The sequence below is a fragment of the Crocodylus porosus genome, unplaced genomic scaffold (assembly GCF_001723895.1).
Source record: "Crocodylus porosus isolate Cpor-Errol unplaced genomic scaffold, CroPor_comp1, whole genome shotgun sequence".
NCBI classification, from domain to species: Eukaryota; Metazoa; Chordata; order Crocodylia; family Crocodylidae; genus Crocodylus; species Crocodylus porosus.
In genome coordinates this window covers 19908695-19930401 of record NW_017728917.1, presented here as the reverse complement: position 1 = coordinate 19930401, position 21707 = coordinate 19908695, and the positions used below count along the sequence as shown (strand labels likewise).

Here is a 21707-nt window from a genome sequence, read left to right as displayed (position 1 = left end):
ACCTGGTCGTAGAAGGAAATGAGATTGGTCAAGCAAGACCTACCCACAACAAACCCATTCTGGCTGTGCCCTAGGATGTTGGTGTCAGCCAGTCCATTTAATAGGTTGGCTTTTTCCTGGGCATCAGTTGTCAGTTGCCCCATTTGGTTCAGCAGGGGTCCAATGTTGCCCTGCTTTTCCTCCGGCTCCCCACATATCTGAAAAAGGACTTTTTATTGTCCTTGATGCTCGAAGCTAGTTGGAATTCGGTTGAAGCTTTGGCTTTCCTGGTTTGCAGGACTGGACCAGTGCAGAATAATCCTCCTTGGAGGTGAATCCCATCCTCCATCCTTTGTAGGCCTTTCTTTTTAGCCTCAGGAGGTCTGCTAGGTCCCTGGAGAGCGAGGGGGACTGCTCTGTCCTCTTGCTGCCTTTCCTCTGAGATGGAATAGACCTAGCTTGTGCATTGAGGATCACTCCCTTGAGGAGCAACCACTCTTCTTGAACTCCCATCTCCCTGGGGTCATGGTCCCTTAGGGCCTCACTGACCAGCCTCCTGAGCTTGTTAAAGTTGGCTTTTCTGTAGTCAAGGACTTCCATGTTGCTGACTAATTTGCCAGCTTTACAGCGGATGTTGAAGGTGATCAGCTCGTGGTCACTGTCACCCAGCTTCTCATCGAGCACTAGGTCGCTGATTAGGTCATCCCCAGTAGCCAGTATCAGGTCGAGCAGCGCTTTGCCTCTCGTTGGTCCATAGACTTCTTGGGTCAGGTAGAGGTCATCCACGCACAAGAGGAATCTTTGCGACTGCTAAGATTTTGCTGAGTGATTCTCCAATGAGATGTCTGGGTAATTTAAGTCACCCATGGCAACCATGGTCCTGGAGCATGCGGCCTCAGCCAGTTCCCGGGCGAACTCCTGGTCAAGCTCTTGGCTTTGGGTGGGAGGTCTGTAGTAGACTTCCACCGTTGTGTCCCCTGTGCCGTGTTCCCCACGGATTTTAACCTAGAGGGTCTCCAGTTGTCCACCCTGGTCGCCAAGATCAGCTTGCAGGGACATGCAGCTTTCCTTAACGTAGAGAGCTACACCCCCGCCCCTTTTTATCTACACGATCTCTCCTGTACAGGATATAGCCAGCTATACCTGAGGTCCAGTCATGGGTGGAGTCCCACCAGGTCTTTTATGACATCATAATTATTTGCATTGAGCAGGAGGACGAGCTTCTCCTGCTTGTTTCCCAAGCTCCTGGCATTTGTGTGCAGGCAGGCAAGTGTCCCCTTGGGGGCTCTTGCCTTGTCCACAGATTGTACCAGGGCTGGGGCAGGGGTGGGCTCCCTTAAGTGCCTTGGCCTGCTGGCTTTGCAAGGGTTGCTCAGCAGGCCAGCACTGGCGGTAGTCCCCCCATCCCCAACGGGCTTAGTTTTAAAGCTCGGTGGAGCAGGTCAGCCAGCCAGGCTGAGAAGAGCCTCCTCCCCAGGGGAGAGAGGTGGAGGCCATCTTTTTCCAGGAGCTTCCTGCCTCTCTTGTCAAAAGAGCAGGCTGTGGTCATGGAAGCCAAAGCCTTCCCAGTGATACCAGTGCCGCAGTCTTTGGTTGACTACGTGGATCCTCCTGTCCCTCCTCAGCCCATACCCCAAGACTGGGAGGATCGACGAGAACACTACCTGTGCCCCCAGACCCTTTAGCCCTGCTCCCAAATCCCTGTAGCACCTCATGACCTGGCTGGGAGCGCTCTGAGCTGTCATTGGTGTCCACATGAATAAGCAGCATAGGATAGCAGTCTGTGGGCTGGAGGAGCTTAGGGATCCTCTCCACAATGTCCCAGATGCGGGCCCCCAGGAAACAGCAGGCTTCCTAGGTTAAGGGGTTGGGGTGACAGATTGCCTCCTCAGTCCCCCTCAGGACAGAGTCTCCCACAACAAACACCTTACGTTTTGTCTTGGGGAGAGTGGGGGCAGTAGCTGCAGTTGAGCCTGTGTTGCCTGTGGGAGCTGGCAACTCAGCAGGCTTTGCTGGAGCAGCAAGAGGCGTGTACCTGTTGCTAAGCTCTGGCAGGGGAGGGGCCTTGGTGCAGCGGGCCTTAGAGCCCTTGACCACCTTGGTCCATGCCCCTGAGTGGACAGAATGGGAGGTCCTGGAGTCCTCTTTTGTCCTGGAGGGGGATCGTGGTCTACCCTCCGGCTCCCAGGGGAGAAGGGCCTGGCAGTAGGAGTCTATCTCCTGCTTGCAGTCCCTGATGGCACGCAGTCTCTGGACTGTGGCCTGGAGCTGCTCCAGCTGCCGCGCCAGAGGCCCCAAAAGGGAGCAGACCGCACAAGGAGAGGTGGTTATTCTCCCAGGCCCCAGACCCTGAAAAAGCGACAGGCAGCCCCTGCAGCCGAGAGCCAGGGGCTCCATCTGCGTGGAGCCTGGGACCATGGGCTCCATCGGGGTGGCAGTCTCTGAGGTGCTGGGGGGGGCCACAGAGCCCGAGGATACCTTCACGGTTCGGCGCGTGCCCATCCATGTCATGCCTCTGTTAGGCTGGCTACGGCTGGGACTATCTACCCTGGGGGATTCGCAGGCAAGGTCTTGGGCCTTCCCATGCACCCTCCTGTGCGAACTCCACGCTAACTCATGAGCCAGCAGACAAGCACACCTGTTTGCTCAGCCTGTTTGCGTAGCTCCCTGGGGGGCTGGGTGAAGTAGGGGCCTGGCTCCACTCAGCTGCCTCCTCCCACTCACTCAGGGGTTAACCCCTTCCCATCACAGGCCCCACTTGCCCCTGGCTGTGCTGGAGGTTGGCAGGGGGCTCTGTGGCTGCTGGAGGGTCTTTGGGGGGCTTTGGGTGGGCGGGGGCACAGTGGGCTTTCACCCGTGCGTCTTTCACTGCTCCGGACCCTAACTGATCTGGACACTGGTGTAAAAAGCAGACTGGCCACGTTCATGGACAGCACCAAAATCTGGGGAAGTATGTCCCCACTAGAAAATAGGGTGGTGATCCAGGCCAACCTTGATAGGTTTGCAAGGTGGGCGGATGAAAACCTGATGGCATTCAATATGGAGAAATGCAAATTGTTCCATCTTGGGAATTAAACCCTCATCACACTTATAGGCTTGGCGGTGGTACACTCACTAACACCATGACCAAAAGAGACTTGGGGGTTATGATTGACCATAAGATGAATATGAGCCACCAATGTGATACCGTAGTTGGCAAAGTGAACAAAACTCTGCCTTGCATCTATCAGTGCATCTCAAGAGAGACCCAGGATGTCATCCTCCAGCTGTACTCGGCCTCGGTGGGGCCGCAGCTGGAGAACTGCATCCAATTCTGGGCTCCATAATTTAGGAAGGATGTGAAGAAGCTTGAAAGAGTCCCGAGGAGAGCCACATACACCATCAGAGGGCAAGAGAACAGGCCTTATGAAGAGAGGCTTTGAGGTATGGGACTCTTGAGCCTGTGCTTCTCTAGGCTGAAGAGTGACTTGGTGGCATCCTGTAAGTACATCGGGGTGTGCATCAAGATCTGGGGGAACACCTGTTCACCAGAGCACCCCAGGGGATGACAATGTCCAACAGTCACAAACTCCTGCAAGACTGTTTTAGGCTGTACATAAGGAGAAAACTTCTTTACTGTCTGAGACTCCCCCCAGAGGTGGTGCAAGCACCTACTCTGGGCACTTTCAAGAAACATTTGGACTTTTTATCTACGATCCTTTGACTTGAGCTGACTTGATGCCCCTTGAGCAGGGGGTTGGACCTGATTGTTTTTATGAGGTCCATTCCAACCCTAACGTCTACGAAATCTATGTCGGAGTTGAGTGAAAGGTAGGATCACTTTGGTAACCACTCTAGGCTGGTTTGCTTGTGTTCTCCCTCTCCCTTTCCCTCCCTCCACGTTTTCCTACTGCCTTAACGCTGGTTGCTTTACCAGGAGTTGCAGGTCTCCATCTTATCAGGAATTAAGTTCCTCCAGCACAAGTTCCTGCCAAACTGCTTTGTGTTAGATCAAGCATGGGCAATTATTTTGGGCAGAGGGCTGCTTTATTGGGTTTTGGCAAGCCATCGAGGGCCACATGACAGGCAGCCCAGGGCAGATAAATATTAATTTTCAAAATTTTTTAGGGGCCCCGTGGGCCAGATAGAACAGCCTGGCGGGCCGCATCCGGCCCCTGGGCCACATTTTGCCCACCCCTGTGTTAGATGCTCAGAATGAGGAAAACTTTCTTACAGCCCAGTTGTATGTGCAACCTCCTCCCAAAGGCACCTGCATATTCCCCCTGGCCTGCCCCAGCATCATGAGCCCATTTCAAATGGTTTTGTTATAACTAAGCCATATTCATTGTAATTAATGATGTTTGGTTAGCAGACAGCATATTGGGTGCCGTACTGCTATCCTAAGGGCCTGTTCTGAAACTAGCGAAGTGCTGACTTGTGCAGGGTGGGAGCAAGGGGCATATTTACCACCCTCCAGCAGGAGATAGCTTCTGCTGTGCTGGTTTCAAAATGGCTAGACTTGTTAAATAAGATGGTATTCAAATCGCATTCCTCTCTCTTGGGGCACACGTTATGCCAAGTAGGTACCATAATTCCTTTTGTTGGTTGTAGTGACGCCATTAACCCTGGGTGGGTTATGGTACAGGCATCCTGGGAAGAAATAATATTAAATTGCCTGTCCCCCTCTCAAGCCCCTCACAAATGCATGTGGTTTAGGAATGGTATATAGACATACTTCCCAAACAGGTGTCCTAAAAAAAGATGTCTTACTGCCACCCTGTCTAGCCTGGTTCCTTTCAGGATTTCAGATGAAGCCTTGCCTTAATACTGGTTAATGGGAAACTCTGACCCTGAGGCAGCCCCTGGGGTCTCTCCTTGCTTCTTTTTCCTGCATTCTCCTTTCTATAGAAACCCATACTCGGTGACTAGAGTAAATGGCTGTTGAGGAATATCGGGGGAAATTACCTCCAGATACCTCAAGGTAATTCATGTACTTGACCAAATATGCCTATAGTTTCAAGAAGTGTCATGCTTGTTAATGAGAGGCTCTGGGTTTACTATGTGAATTTAGCCCATCACATCTGACACGATGCTGGTAATTTTTTGGAGGTGGGTGGGTCAGGCCCCTAATATCCAGTTTGTATGTAGTCTTTATCTATAGAAAACATTTTCCAATTAGTGTGTTATTAACTTCTGCAGCAGGCACATGGGCTTTAATTCTCCTGGCCAGTATCTCTCTGCTTATGGAAGCCTTCTCAAGGCCTCTCCAAAGTTGGTGTTGGTGCTAATGAAAGTGTGGGTTTTAATCTTTGTGATGATGGTATTGTAGAAAGAACCACAGGCTGTTCTTTTCCAGTAGCTGCTATAAAGGTATTTGGGATTTGTGTCTGGTTTGTAGTTCTTTGTGCAATTTGCATCTGTCCAGGAAGAAAATTAGCTAATGGCCTTCCTTGAAGGCTGCCCTAGAGGGTATAAGAGCTGCCTTTCCATCATTAGCGGCTTTAATAAAGTACATGTGGCTGTTTATGTGGCTTATATTTGAACAATGCATTTTTTTTTCCATGGTGCAGGCTGGAGTTTTGCATGATCTAAATCAGGGGTGTTAAAGTCATCAGGCCCCACAGGCATTTGGTTCACCTCTGAAATATATTCTTATTGGATAAAATTGTCCTGAATTGAAATGGTTACTTTGGATTCTGTGGGCACATGGTAAGAGCTCTTGGGTGAACTGTTCTGTAACTCCTACTCTGTTAATGCTACCTCTGGATACTAGTATACTTTTACTAATTAATTTGCTTTTTCAGCTTCTCAGCAGCTTTGAAGATTCTACCAAACCAGTCCTAATGTGCTGTCAACACCCTCAATAGCTGCTGACCGGGGTAGGCAGGAGAGCAGTTCTCTTGAAAATGGCAGAACTCTAAATTTAGGTATACTATCTTTCATGAGTTTTGCCTTCTTTTTTCCATCATTTTGGTGCAGCCTTCTCCATAAGCATAGGCTGAAGATCCAGTTTCCTATGCAACCCTTAAATGCTAGAAGGGAAGAGCTGAACCACCCTGGCCATGTTCCAGCCTGTTGCTCTCTTTTGGTAGGCTCAACCAAACTGTGCCTTTGGGATCAGCTGTGTTTGCTAAAGGTTAATTTCTCTTATGAGTGTGTTATCAGTTTTGTCCTTGCATGGATCCTATTCTTTGCTAATTAAATCAGATTTCTATGGAGACTACATCAGCCTGTAATCCAGCTGGTACCTGTGAAGCCACCTTTGACAGCTTCAGTTTCTTGTTTGTTGTGTAAGATGCACGCTGTGGGTTGACCAAAGTTGTCCTTGTACTTGGTGCCAACTTCAGTATACTGGGAATAGCTGGGTACAAATAGATCATCTTGAAAGGTCTGTCAGATATCTTTGAGGAGATGGGGCATCAGTCCTTTAAGTCTATGATCAGCGACTTAAGGTGAGGGTGCAAGAATTTTTTGGTCTTTGGTGCTACTTCTCTTAATTTTCTTTGTGAGATTTAGTACACCAAACACCCAGGTCTCAGAAGAGTAGACCACTTACCCTGTCTCATTACTATCATTGAGGACCAGCTTGTACTCGTCTGTTTGTACCCGAATTGCATTTTCAGCAATCTGCATACAGATATCTTTAGGTTCCTTTCAGATATAGATTTCATAGACACAAGGGCTGGAAGGGACCTCGGAAGATCGAGTCCAGCCCCCTGCCTCAGGGGCATGAAGTCAGCTAGGGTCAAAGGATGCAAGCAAGGTAGACATCCAAATGTTTCATAGTGGTTAGGGTCAGAAGGGACCTAAACAGATCATCAGGTCTGACCCCTTACCCCAGACAGGAACTGGTGGTAGGGTCATATCACTCCAGCCAAATATCTGTCCAGCCTCCTCTTGAAGACCCCCAAGGTAGTGGAGAGCACCACCTCCCCTGGAGTCGACGCATGCAAGTAGGAGCATGAATTTGCCTATGTGGATGCTGTAATTATTAAAATGTGAGTTGACTGCCAGTACCAGGAGCCAGAAGGATATGAAACAGTTAAGATTTCCTTGGTTAGAGATGGAGGGAGTGTAGCTGTCTAGTGGCTGTTCCTTTGGGACAGGCTGCCGCAGAGGACTCTGCTGGCGGGTTGGAAACAGCAGGCCTTGCTTGGTGTCTGGGGATTTGGAAGATGGATGTGTGTTATGACGTGACTGGGATAACAGACTTGGTGGGATAGCTTGAATGATGGGAGCACTGTCATGGATGGGTACAAACTGTTCAGGAAGGACAGGCAGGGGAGAAGAGGAGCAGGAGTTGTGCTGTATGTAAAAGAGCCATATGGTAGCTTAGAGCTCCAGTATGAAACTTGAGATAACCCACGTACTTTCAACAGGCCTAAGGTTAGAGGGGAGAGCAACAAGGATGATGTTGTGGTGGGTGTGTGCTATAGATCACAAGACCAGGAGGATGAGGTAGGTGAGGCTTTCTTCAGACAATTGCCAGAAGTTTCCTGATCACAGACCCTTGTTCTCATGGGGGACTTCAATCACCCTGACATCTGCCGGAAGGGCAGTACAGCAGTGCGCAGGCAATCCAGGATGTTTTTGGAGAGCTTTGGAGACAACTGCCTGATGTAAGTGTTGGAGAGACCAGTTGGGGGCCAGGATCTTCTTGACCTACTGCTCATAAACAGGGATGAATTGGTGGGGGATGTAGAAGTAGATGGCAAATTGTGCAGCAGTGACCATGAGATGATTGAGTTCGGGATCCTAATAAAAGGAAGAAAGGAGAACAGCAGAGTGTGGACCCTGGACTTCAGAAAAGCAGGCTTTGACACCCTCAGGGACCTGAACAGAAGAGGAGGAACCTAGCAACAGATGAGGAGGAAAAGGATGAAGTATTCAACGTCTTTTTTGCCTCCATCTTCACAGGCAAAGTCAGCTCCCAGACTACTGCACTGGGCAGCACAGCTTGGGGAGAAAGTGATCTGCCCTCAGTGCTGAAAGAACAGGTTAGGAGCTACTTAGAAAAGCTGGATATGTACAAGTCCATGGGGCCAGATGCAGTGCATCTGAGTATGCTGAGGGAGGTGGCTGATGTGGTTGCAGAGCTGCTGATCATTATCTTTGAAAACTTGTGGCGATTTGAGCAGAGGTCCCAGACAATTGGAAAAGGGCAAATAGGGTGCCTATATTTTAAGAAAAGGAAAAAGGAGGATCCAGGGAATTGCAGACCCATCAGCCACACTGCTGTCCCTGGAAAAATCATGGAGCAAGTCCTCAAAGAATCCATTGGCAGAGAACGTGACTGGGAACAATCAACATAGATTCACCCAGGGGAAGTCATGCCGAATCAATCTAATTACCTTCTATGATGAGGTGACTGGTTTTACAGGTGTGGGGAAAGCAGTTGGATGTAATATACCTTGGCTTTGGCAAGGCTTTTGATACCATTGTCCACAGCATTCTTGCAAGCAAGCTGAGGAAGTATGGATTGAATGAATGGACTGTAAGAAGGATAGAAAGTTGGCTGGATTGTTGGACTCAACAGATTTAATGTCTAGTTGGCAGCCAGCATCGAGTGAAGTGCCCCAGGGGCCAGGAGCTGGTTTTGTTCAAGTTTGCGGATGACACCAAGCTGGGGGGTGTAGTAGATATGTTGGAGAGTAAGGCTCAGATTCAGAGTGACCTAGACAAATTGGAGGATTGGGCCCAAAGAAATCTCATGAAGTTCAATGAGTGCAAGTGCGAAGTCCTGCACTTAAGATGGAAGAATCCCATGCATTGACAGCCTGTGGACTGAGTGGGTAAGCAGTAGCTCTGCAGAAGAGGACCTGGGAGTTACAGTGGACAATAGGCTGGATATGAGTTAGCAGTGTGCCCTTGTTGCTAAGAAGGCTAATGGCATACTGAGCTGTGTTAGTAGGACCGTTGCCAGCAGATTGGGGGAAGTAATTATTCTGCACTGGTGAGGCCACAGCTGGAGTACTCTGTCCAGTTTTGCACCCCCCACTATAGAAAGGATGTAGATAAGTTGGAGAGAGTCTAGCAGAGAGCAACGAAAATGGTTTGAGGGCTGGGGCACGTGACTTGTGAGGAGAGGCTGAGGGGACTGAGTTTATTTAATTTGGAGAAGAGATGAATGAGAGGGGATTTAATAGCAGCCTTTAACTACCTAAAGAGGGGTTTGAAAGAGAATGGAGCTGGACTGTTCAGTGACAGATGACAGAATAAGGAGCAACAGTCTCAAGTTGCAGCAAGGGAGGTTTAGGTTGGATACTGGGGGGAAAAAACTGTTTCACTAGAAGCATGGTGAAGTACTGGAATGGGTTACCTAGAGAGGTGGTGGAATCTCCATCCATGGAGGATTTTAAGGCCTGGTTTGACAAAGCCCTGGCTGGAATGATCTAGTTGGGGCTGGTCCTTCTTTGAGCCAGGGAGTTGCTTTAGATAAGTGGTTCTCTGTGTTTTTTTTGGTACCAGGACCCATTTGGAAGCGTTGATGGCCAGTCTGACCCGGTGCCCCTAACTCCAGTGTGCTGCCCCCAGGCCTCCAGTATGTGGGGCAGGGAATGGGTGTATGGGGTGGGGAGTGTGTGTGGGGCAAGGGGGGCCCCAAGCAGCCCCTTGCAGGCTGGAACTCTGCCAGCCTGCAAGGGAAAAGCCATGATTTCCCACATTTTTCTCCTTTAAAGGAGAATCTATTGTTAACATTTGTTTGTGACCCTTTCTATGTGTGCAAGACATTCATTGTCTTAAAATCCATTTTCTCTATTGTGCTTTGTTCTCACTGTTCAGGTTAAGCAGTACGCTGGCTTGAAGAAATTATTTGATTACTGGAAGTACTATTGTCACAGGAAGGTGGAGTCGAATGAATATGCTGGTACAAGGCAATCTCTGCTAATGCTGTGTAGGGCTGGTCAGCATCTCTCTCACCCACTGTTGTCAGGATAAAAAATGGCGATCTCTCAAACTCAAGGCTGTAAAGAATAGACATTAAGTTCGGCTTTAAATAGTGCCATGTTTTGCCCACCTTCAGTTTTCTGACAGATCTACCCGTCTCATCCATTGCCCTCTTGAAACACCCTGTGACATAGTTTCTAGGGTCAGAAGGGACCTGAGGAGATCATCTAGTCCGACCCCCCGCCATGGCAGGAAAGAATACTGGGGTCAAACGACCCCAGCAAGGTGTTCATCTAACCTCCCCTTAAACACCCCCAGGGCAGGAGCCTGCACCACTTCTCTTGGAAGCTGGTTCCAGACCCTAGCCGCCCTGACCGTGAAGTAGCTCCTCCTGATATCTAACCTAAACCTACCCTCTGCCAGCTTGTGACTGTTATTCCTGGTCACTCCTGGCAGTGCCTGATCCCCCCTGACTAGTTTATAACAGGCCACAAGATCCCCCCTCAGCCTTCTCTTTTGGAGGCTGAACAGGTTCAGGTCCTGTAGCCTCTCCTCATAGGGCCTGCCCTGCTGTCCCCTGATCATGCGAGTGGCCCTCCTCTGGACCCTCTCCATGCTGTCGACATCCCTCTTGAAGTGCGGCGCCCAGAACTGGACACAGTACTCCAACTGCGGCCTGACCAGTGCCGCATAGAGGGGGAGGATCACCTCCCTGGACCTGCTCGAGATGCATCTGTGGATGCATGACAAGGTACGGTTGGCCTTCCTGACTGCATCCACACTGCCGGCCCATGTTCATCTTGGAGTCAGTGATGACCCCAAGATCCTTTTCCGCCTCCGTGCTGACAAGAGGCGAGTTCCCTAACCTGTAGGTATGGTGCCAGTTGTTCTTCCCAAGGTGCATCACCTTGCACTTGTCTGTGTTGAAACCCATCCTATTCTCATCCGCCCACCCTTGTAACCTGTCTAGGTCTGATTATTTATGGTATGCTCACTGCTTTGTATTTGGCTTCTAGGGTTCCTTTCCAATAATGGGAAGCTAGAGTTTAAGTTGACTCTGTGTTAGTTGAGATTTGGTATTTGTGGTCTCCTCTCTGTCTGAGCTCCCAGGTTTTCACTGGTGCCTCTTGCTGTTTGCCAGCAATAAACTCTGTGCTCTGGCCTGGCATGTACTGTTCCTGTGTGACATTTATTCTTTCTGTAGGTACTCAAGCATATAACTGTTGTAAACTGGTGCATCTGTGAGATCCCCCTCCACAGCCAGTCAGCAAACACTGGGTTGCTATTTCTGAGCCACCTGTTTGTTTCATCTGCCCTGAAGAGCACACTGCTGGATGCTCACATGCTGGCCAGCACTATTCAGTGGATGCTTGTGTGGGGCACTTCTCACTTATCTGCCTGGTGCTGCACTTGTGTTTTTTATCAGGATGAATTTTGTTTGGTTGCACTGTGATGGGGCACGTGGCATGCCCATCACTTTTTTTGAAGAGGAGAGAGGCTGAGGGAGAAGCAGCCTGCAAGTGTGTGGAAGGGGCCAGTTAAGGAGACATCTGACCAGAAGGGGGTTAAATGTGAGGGACATAAGCCCAGAGCCTGAGCTAGTCAGGGAGTCTAGCCCTGGTGGCTAGAGAGAGGAGCTTCTAGCAACAGAGCTGCACCGGGTTTCTTACCTGAATAGCTGAGTTGGGGTAAACAGCTCTGCAAGCTTGGAATGGAGAGGCCCGGGAACAAGGGTGGGTGAGCTTATAGCCCAGAGCAGGGTAAGAGAGCAGAGAGACTGGAGGTCTCACTGGCCCAGGAGCAAGTACAAGGCCCAGAGATTGGCTGTGGTCCCTGACCTTGAGCCTGAGCGGGCTGGGGCCAGGGAGCCCGGAGAGCTCAACTGACCTAGGAGTGGGGCCAGCGTCTGGGGGATACCAAAGGTCAGGGACCACAGCTGGAGACCAAGGGAGCCAAGGAGCCTGTAGCCCAAGAGAGGCAAGGACTGGGGCTGGGACCCCAAGGTCCAGGAAGGGCACATTTTAGCATAGCATCTGCGAGGCATTGGAGTGGGTATTTGGGAGGATGGAGCCCACAGAACAGACTTTAAAGCTACAGGTGCCTTAGGGCCTCACAGGTGCTTAGGAGGACCCATTCTACCCAAAAGGGGCAAAGCTGAGACCAGAGCAGGGTCTGGGAGGGACCTCCTGGCAGATAGAAGAACTGGGGTTTACTCAGGGACCCTTAGGCAGCCTCCATAACGTAATTGCATAAAAGGCATGGTGGGCAAGTAAGAAGAGGGAGGGCATCCAGGAGTTGGAGCTGGGCAGACACTGCATGGCCACCACAGGACGTCATGGCTGTCCTGGAACACAAACCTTGTTACACGCGCTAAGACAGAATTAGTGCATCTCTCTCTCTCTCAGCTCCCAGCTGTTGCTGTGGGCTAAAAATATGACAACAGGATTATGCTGGAGGTGCAAAAGGGGGCAGAGCAGACCAGTTGATGTGTTCTACAGAGAATTTGTATCATCATGGTTCAGATCATGGAGGAAAGATCATGCTCCTCTGTTCCCCTTACTGTTAGCATAGCTGAGCACAGATTGTCTAAAATCACTGCCTAACCTACTTAACTCTGGGAAGGCCACAGTGCAGAGGGCAGCTTTGAGGAATTGGGTTGTGTGTGGAAGGGGAAACACCATGACCACTAAAGTTGTTTTCCTAATCACTGGGGATAACAGCTTTTTTGGCAAGGGGTAGTACTTTGGCAGATGTATAGTTAACCTCCCACTTCCACTTCCTCTGGGAAGATCTTGGATTTATGCCCATTTTATGGAAATGGGAGTCTGCTCCCTAGCTTGCTCCTGTGGCCATATGGCTGAGGGCAAGTGAAACCTGGGGGCATCCAAACCCCAAGGCTCCAGGCTGGGGCCTACATGTAGGATGCTTGCCAAAGGATTTGGAAGTATCTGAAGCCCCAGGCAGGGGTGGAGGATGTTTGCTGGTAGGGCCACGTACAGTTTTTGAACGACTCACAGATTTGAAATAATTGATTTAGCTAATTTTCCTGTTAATGCTTCCCCCCCCCCCCCCAAAAAAAAAAAAAAATTTTTTTGACTGTAGGCGAGGTCTGTCTGGAATCTCAGAGTAACAAAGTGTTCAACTGACTGCTGGGGGATATTTCCACCACCCGAATAAATATCACAGTTTCAGCAGCAGCCTGTGAGAGTGCAGCTGTGCTATAGCTAAGCTGTGAATAGATACTGAGGTCTGCTTTTACCACTGTCACGAGACTTGAAGCAACGATGTGATGGTGAGATCATCTGAACCCTGACTGCTGGCAGTTGCTGCTAGCAGGTGCTGATTTTTGCATTTGAAGAGATGCCTCCTTGCCCATGCAGAACTGGGGAGATGGGGAGGGTTGGAATAGCATCACCTTCACTCGCGCTCCTGAGGGCCAAGGAAAGCCCGTCTCAAAAAGGATGCTGTCAGTTCTGTAATGGGTGTACTGCAGTAAACACACGTCATACGCATGTGCACACAGCATGGCTGTCGTCCATCTTCTGTTCATTCAGAGCATCGGGCTATTTGTCTTGAAGACTGCTTCTCTGAAAGGTGTGATTATACTAGACTTCTGCACAATTTCTGCTGTGTGGCTGCACTTAAATAGCCCAGGCACTGAGGGGATGACACTTGTGGAAGACATCAAGATGGAGGGAGGAACACGGTGTTTGTTATGGCAGTGGGAAAGCAGGGAGTAATGAGGGAGAGGACTGTTGAAGAAAAAGGTGATAATAGCAGAGCAGTGTGTAGATCGAGGTTCTCTGAGAAATGCCAAGACTTTCAGCCTACTGAGTTCCCCACCTCTGACAGGAGCACAAACTAATTCTCGATTTTTTTTTAATTTTTTTTTTTGGTACTTCAGCAACTCAGTACTTCAGGAGGGTCTCAGTATTTTTTAGGACAAATGTCTTGGGATGAATGTTGCCCAAGATGTCAGAAATGAACTCTGTAGTGACTTCTGTCTCTATTCCTTTGGAAGCAAGTAGGATGTCTTCCTCTTCCTCTTGTTGGACTGAAGCATGACACTGCTAGGTGTCCAGAGGTGCAGAATATGGAGCCTAAATCCCTACTGGCCCCTCATTCCTTACCAGAGCATTTGCTTTCTTGTGTTGAGGGTGAGGAGAGAGGGAAGCCTGCAGACCTGCTCTCAGGAGAAGCTTCCTGTTTGTTGTTCTGTGGGCAGAGCAGTGGAGACCACTTTTACTGACACTTCTGTAATTTGCTTTCCACCCTGTGAAGAAGAAAATGCCAATATTTGCTGTAATATCCAAGTGCCCCCTTTAAATGCAACTAGCTCATGAAATGAATTTTGCCTTGGTAAAGGATTCTGCTTGTGAGTGAGACGCCCTATTTTACAAGATGGAGCATATTGGAGGTCACTCCTTATCTGTTGTATTGCAGTAGCCCGCCCAGCAAGTACACAGAGGTTAAGTGCTTCTTCCTGTGTCTCTTAGTGGCTGCCCTGTCTTGCCAAGCCAGTCATGGGGCACTGCATCTCTCTAATGCAGTGTCTTTTAACTGATTAGACCAGAAGCTTGCAATTAATCTCTTTCCTATTACCGCTTTCGTTTGGAAAGGAAATCTGTATAAATGCCTTCTTTGGATAAGGTCTCAATCAATACTGCACTAAAATCTCAGTCTGATTCCATCCGCGTTAAGTAAAAGAAAGTGCCTTATTGATTTCTTTTTCCTTTGGACCACAGCCTGCATTATGATGATTTAGTTGTAAAGCTGGGAGTCCCACTCATGAGCCAGCACCCTGTACTGAAACTGCTAGTGGGTGCCCAAATAGGGAACATGCATGTGCTCTGCCAGAGTCCTTGCATGCACTTTCCCCGTGTGAGGGTGTATTAGGGAATTTAGCTCATGCTTACTGTAGTCGGCCTTTCTTTTTTCTCCCCGCTAAACTTCATTTCCTGTTGGGAAAGCATTGCCTTTGCCTGCCTGCACAGCAGGGTTTTGTATGTGCAGCTAATACCTGGTGTTGGGTGTTTTTAATTCCATTTAGTCTTTCAGGTGTGTGCAGGGCTCCATCGGTTGTTGGGCACACTGTTGCCTGCCTAACTGGAGTAGTTCAATTTTGTGTTCGTCTTGCCTTTTTCCATCTGCTGACACTGCATCTCCACATACCCCCATTTACCCTCCTGTCCCACTATTTCAGTATCACATAGCTTTGCAATAGAAACTAAACAATGGATAGGGCTAGACCTTCTTTTATCCTCGGAGGTGTACATGAATGTATAGATTAACTTGTAATGAAGCATTCCTGCTTGGGGATGTGAGCAGGGGGCATAATGGTCTAGCCATATACCTGTAAAAGCACCACTCTCTACTCCCTTGGCTCTGAGACCCAGACTTGTAAATTCAAGGACTCCCCCATCTGCTAGGTAAACATCTGTATTGCCCACCGCAAAAAGGTGGAAGAGTTGTCCATTGCTAGCTTGAGCTATAAATAGATGAACAGGGTAACAGTGCTATCCATGAGCTCTGCCTTGCAATCTGGTAAATCATCTGTACAGTAGTGGCTGTAGGCTGGCAGTTGTCTTCTAGAGCAGTGGTCTCCAAACTTTTTTGATCACGCACCCCTATCAGTAAAAAATTTTTGAGCACGTACCCCCAATATATGTATATTTATTTATAAATTATATACATGTACAGTAGTATAAATTATATACATGTACTAATATATTATGTACATTATAAAACACAAAAAATAGAAATTAAAAAAGGATGAGATAAAGATAAAATAAATATAAATAGAAGTTCTAATATTTTCTTCCTGCAACCCAGTGGATCGTCTTGCGCACCTCACTTTGGAGACCACTATTCTAGAGCAACAGCTACTATGTTCAGCAACTATTTAAATACAGCAGAGAAGGCCAAGAGCAAATGACAGCAGATTTGATCTTTAAGTACACACGTTGCTCTGAATGTTCTGTGAGTTGCCTGCTGTCTAAATTGCAGTGCAAAAAGAAAGGACAGATAAGACGCTTGGCAAATCTAACTATGAATTCTATCCTTGCAGAATGTGCAGGCCTTTGAATGCACAGATTTTGGTCTTGTTCTCTCTAAATGGAGCCTTGCCTTTCAGTGTCAGTTTGATTAACCTCAGGAAATGTGCAAATCAGCCATTCCTGGCTAGTCTTAAATAATCATGTGTATGGTGCTTGCCTCATAAATTATCAAGTGTATTATGCTGGGGCCAGCTGAGACTAATGGCCCCTTTTGTGCTGATATCTGTAAAAGCATAGAGTGGGCACACACAAGCACAACTTACTGTGAAGTAAGAGGTCAGGGATTCACAGAGTGAATCTCCATGATACTTGCCTGTGAGCACACGCTTGCCCCCAGGTAGATGATGCCACAGGTTAGTTTTCTTGGTCTCCTTCACTTAGGGCCAAGCTACCATGGTTACCTGTCTTTATTAGTGGTGGTGTAAGGGTGCACAGAGGTCTTACCATGACACAGCACTACCCTCTCTTGCCTCACGGTAATTTTTTTGTGCATCTTTGCTCTAAGAGTCAGCTCCTAGCTCTGAAAAGCTTCCAGTTTAAACAGAGCAGCCAGACAAAGGGCTATATCGGATAAGCAGAGTGAATCATGTGAGAGAGCACAGATGTCACATAAAGGCCATGTGTATTATTTTGTGCAACTGTTTTGGAATAGGTTACGCAAAGAGAGGATGAACCAGATGGGGAAAATGAAGGAAGGGATTGGTGCAGACAGAAAAGGGCATGGTCCCTCCCTTGGAGAGCTCCCAGCTTGAGTAAAGCACCAAGGGTTAGGGAGGGATGCACTTCATGAAAGGCCTCAAAACTTTTTGGTGGACAGTTTTGGGTGAAGCTTCATGAACTGCAGAGAGCATGTTATTAGGCCAGGGGTAGGCAAAATATGGCCCGTGGGCTGGATCTGGCTCTCCAGGCAATCTTCACCTGGCCTGTAGGTGCCCACCAATTGTACCCTGTGCAGTCCGCATGCCTTACTCCCACCCTTTGTGCAGAAGGGTCCAACCCAGCCAGCACACGCAGCAGGCATGCTGCTGCAGCTGCTGGGAGACCAGCTTGACTTCCCCAGCCTCCAGTGGCTCCTTCTGCCCCTGCTGAAGCGTTTGCTCCAGGCTGCAGGCAGGGAAGCAGCAGTGGGGGTGGGGTGAAGGCTGGGGCTGGCAGGAGCCTGGAGCCCACATCCTGGGGGGTGGGTGACAGGAGTGCAAAGCTTGGGTGGGGTGGAGAGGTGGGGACTCTCTCACAATCTCTTCCCCCCCATGCCACAGCCTCTGTCAGCAGCAGCAGGCAGTGGGTGCTCAGGGTATTTGTGGCTTGTGCAGGTGACATCGCCTAGCAGCACACAGCTCCAGCCAGTGCTGGAGCTACACATGGCAGCAAGGAATGGAGTCAGGCCAGCCCACCACTATTGCATGGGGCTCCCCGTAGGGCATGTGCAGCTTCTGGCACTTGTGCGCCGATGGGGGAAGCCCTGTGTAATGGAGCCGGCTGCCTTCCCTGCTGCTATGTGTGGTTTGAGCCTCCACTGGAAATGGCAGGTGGCCTTGCCCCCTTCTTCCTGACAGAGTCCTAGCAGCTGCATGTGGCAGCAGAGCGGGGAAGGCAGCTGGCTCCGTCACACAGGGCTTCTCCCAGTGGCATGCAAGTGCTGGGAGCTGCATGTATGCTACAGGGAGCCCTGCGTGATAGAGGCAGACTGGCCTGGCTTTGCTCCTTGCCACCATGTTCAGGTCCCAGAACTGGCTGGAGCCATGCACCGCCGGGTGGCAGTGCTTGTGATGGCCATGAGCACTTCGAGGGGCTGCTGCTGCCACCAGCAGCAGGGGCTGTGTGCCATTTGTGGGGGTGGGAGGGGAGGGAGTGTGGGGGTTCCCCATTCCTCCTACCCCACAACCTTCCAAATATACACGCCCCCAACAGTCCTTATACCCCCCCCAACCACATCCCACACACTTCCTCACACAGTATATGAGAGCAAGACTTCTTATTTTTGCACTATTATGCAATAATCTCTATATACACTGCACAAGCACAAATCATGGTAAAAAAATTTTTTTAATTAAAATAAAAATGTTACAGTAGAAGTTTGACTTTTAATATATGACTTTATTTTCCTGGTTCCAAGATGATCCTCCCCACTCTGCCCCCCACCAAGGAGTATATCCGGGGGCAAGGGGAGGGACTTCCAGTGGCAAAAGTCAGAGGTTAGGGATGGGACTTTTGGTCCAAAGATGGTGACCGGGGGGTGGGCTACCCTTGTGGCCCTTGACAGTTCACCAAAACTCATCAAGTTGCTCTCCAACTGAAATAATTGCCCATGCCTGCATTAGGCTCTTGGACCCCTCTGGTAGAGTTGTAGGGCTTTGGCAAGAGTTGCGTAAATCTTTCAAATGGTAGGATGTTTAGAAGCAGTTTGGGGGCTTTACAAGCGGAGGGCCTAAAACATGAGGAAGGGGGGCTGTTTGTAGCTTTCCAAGGACCTGGCCCAGTCACTTGGAAGGAGGCACTGACGATTTCTTTACTGTTTCTTCTTTCCTTTCCATGGAGGAAATGCCTTGATCTCCTCTCCACCCCATCTTCTCAGAAAATAAAATGCATTCTCTGAAATGCCTTCCCTCCCCAGTGCTCCTTTTAAGTAGATTTCAGTGAGCCCTGCTTTGGTGTCGTAATTAGATCTTTCATTATAGATGGAAACGGAGCTGTTTCGAAGGCTCCTTCCTGAGTTGCTTTCTGTGCTGAGTGGTGGTTCAGCCCGCAACCTGCTATTCTAGGGATTTGATGGTTTTATATGAACAGAATTTGAATCCCACCCCCACTGTTTTTTCCTTATCTCTTGTCTTCCAAGAAAACTAAATTTCTTCTATTTGAAAAAAGCTGTGTCTTTCAGAGATGGGCTTTGATTCACTGCCTTGTTGTGGAGTTTTTCAGTGTTGTCTGCAGGTTGCTGCAAATACACGTTTGGCTTAGTAATTAATTGGTGTATAAATAATACATAGCGTGTTATCAGAAAACTGCACAGCAGGGCTGTGGAGGCAGTGTGTTCGGCCCCTGTGGGGAGGGAGTTGCCGTATGCTGCATGGCAGTAACCCCCACGGCCAATTAAGGTGCATCTTTGATGAGCTTCCAAGTGTTCTGTGGCCAGATAAATGGTTGCTACCATGCAGGGAAGGGACAAAGCAAAAAAAGATGAAGACCTTCAGCATTTAGGCAGATGCAGCCAGTGCCTGACTCCAGACCCCTGCAACCGTCATTTGCATGGAACTGAGAGCACAGTGGTGTTTAATGGTCAGCAGAGCAAATTGGCAGTTGGGGCTCCTGGGCACCGTTCATAATTCTGCTGGTGACACGATGTGATCTTGGACAGATGACTGGCCAGTGCAAGGTCTGTCCTAGACCTGGGCTTGGCTGTATGGAAACACGAGCTCTATCATTGCTAAAGCACTTAGATCTTCAGAAGGCGTTGAATACGTACTCTCAAAAGCTTTGTTTACTGGCACAAATACAGGAGTAAACTCAAACTTTCCCTGTGTTTTTTTTGCTGCCATCTACCTCAGCCCTTCTTGTACAGGCCTTCTGGCTGGTGTGCAGCTCATCTTGTGAAGCTAAGGCCCCTGGCATGTGTTATACTTAAGACTTGATTAACCAGTTAATCACATCCTAAGTTGTTAACCAATTGCTTGTTAACAGAAGTCCATGATGTGATAAATCTAGGAATAAACCACTAAGTTATTTCACACAGAAAACGTGTAATAACTTTTGTGCTGGTTCTTATTGTGCTGTTAATAGTACATGTGGCTGCGCTGGGACTCCCACCCTCAGGGTGCATCCCTGTGGCTAGGAGTCTTGTAAGCTGATGAAGCTTACAGCCTCAGGAGTTTGCTACTTGATGCCGCAGGGAGAGTCTGGATTGTGATCCTAGGTTCCCCCTGCACTGGCAATAAGGTGTGATGAGGATCCCACAATTGCACCTCTGGCTATGCACATGTGGAATGGCAGGAAGCTTGATTGTGGGGAATCACACATCAGATCCCATCCCATCTTTACTTGCATATTTGTCAGGGGCCTAAGGTTAGTATCTCCTACTGTAGGTGGGGGAATCTGACCTAGGATTTGAAAGCTGTGTAGATGGGGCTTGATGCAAAAGCACTTAAAATGGAAGTACCACGACATGTCTAAGGAAGGCTGAGGTATAATTTTGGGCTGAGAAAAGTGCTTCAGCTGTGTGAGGTTTTGGCCACTGTGGGTGTGCCTAGACAAGACGCACATTTTATTTAGTGCTGGTATAATCAAGTATAAAATAAATGTGCAGTAATGCTGGCAAACACTTCTTAAGTGATGCAACTGTGCAGTAGTCTAATAATACTGCGCAGTAACATATTAATACTGTTGATGCTGTGACATGCGCAGTATTATTTAGCTACCACACAGTCAGTGTCTTTGTGTAGATGCACCCCGTGTGGATGAACTGGATGAAGTTTGGTGCTTAGCATCTTGAAAAGCTAGTGTTAGTTTCTTCAAAAAATGTTTTAAACTGGCTGTTAGGTAGGCTTGTAATTCCAAGGGCAAGCAATACCAGGAGGGCTGGGGGGGGAGGGAGATTGGAAAACCTGCTTCAAGCACCAAAAGTAATACAAAACTAACAAGCAAGTAAGCAAACATGCAAACACTGTAGCCAGTTGCCACACAAGGGCCTTCCAATTTTGGCATGGTCTCCAGAGCCTTGCTCTGTGTGTTACTCTGGAGCTGGGTGAGGGCAGCAGGAGGAATGAAGCCTGGAACAAAGCAGGTTTTGCAGTAGAAGCTCAGAAGCTCCTTATTACAATGTGATTTGATTTGAAGGTGACATTGTATGATGCGTCTTGCAACAAAATGTTGAAATTTCCAGACCCAGAGGCTGGTGTAGGGAGCTCTAATGTACTCGCTGGTTCTTCCAAACAGTTTTTTTTTTTTCTTGATGATGAATCTTGAAAAGACACAAGCTATTTTGAGTACATTGTCTCCTTTTTTCTTTTTAAAGCGATCTGTTTGAGAAACTACCAAGTTATATACAACTTGGTGGTTTTTCAAAATTGTGAGAGAAAGACAGACTTAATTTTAATGAATAAAGAATAGCTTGGGACAGTGCAGATAAGCTGTAGACCTGAGTAAACACTTAAAACCTTCATTCTTTTTTTCCATTGGTTGTCGGATGTCTCTGTTGTCTTACTTTTATCACCTGCTGTAAATTGCAAATTGAAAGCATCTGGAAATGAAGTGGCATGGTAATATGTATCACCACACTGTGTCCTGCAGGTACTGGAACAAGATGTGGTTCTGCAGTCTATTGATCGAGCCATTGAGGCTATACACAATGCAGCTATGAAGAATGGGGGCAAGTACAACTTGGAGCAGAGGGATGTCCTCCAGTAAGTATAGCAGATAGCTGGGGCAGATGGGGGAAGCAGTGGACTATGTTGGTCTGGAGGAGGTGGGGGACATGACTTTAGCAGTACAGGCACAACATGAATTTGGTTGCTCCTGTATAGGCTGTGGTTAAGAAGGGATTGCTGGACTGGCAGCTGCCAATTAGGGCCCCAGCACTGCAAAGAAAGCTCTGGTGTGCTGAGGGCTATCCCTCCATTCCTCAGGAAATGGAGCCAGGTGAGCGGGTGAGCCCCCAGCCTACTCTTACATCCCCTTCTCCCAGTCACCAGCCATAGGCCCCCATTGCAGAACAGCTCCAACTCCCTGGACAACTGTTTGCCAATCTAAACTTACCTCAGTGAATTGGGGTGTTGCCTCATATCCAAGGTTCCTTGCTAGCTCCTTCTGCAG

At 48.7% G+C, this 21707-nt stretch overlaps 1 protein-coding gene across 2 annotated transcripts in view; it reads left to right on the top strand.

Moving 5' to 3' along the window:
* NCKIPSD (NCK interacting protein with SH3 domain) overlaps positions 1–21707 on the top strand; it is an 88695-nt gene that overhangs the window by 24935 nt on the left and 42053 nt on the right. The window contains exon 2 of one of the 2 annotated variants that reach the window (XM_019536860.1): positions 21186–21298. The exons of the other annotated variant lie outside the window; for it this stretch is intronic. Within the exon in view, the coding sequence (XP_019392405.1) occupies positions 21186–21298 (113 nt within the window). The remainder of the gene's footprint in view (positions 1–21185; positions 21299–21707) is intronic. 2 annotated transcript variants of the gene reach the window in all.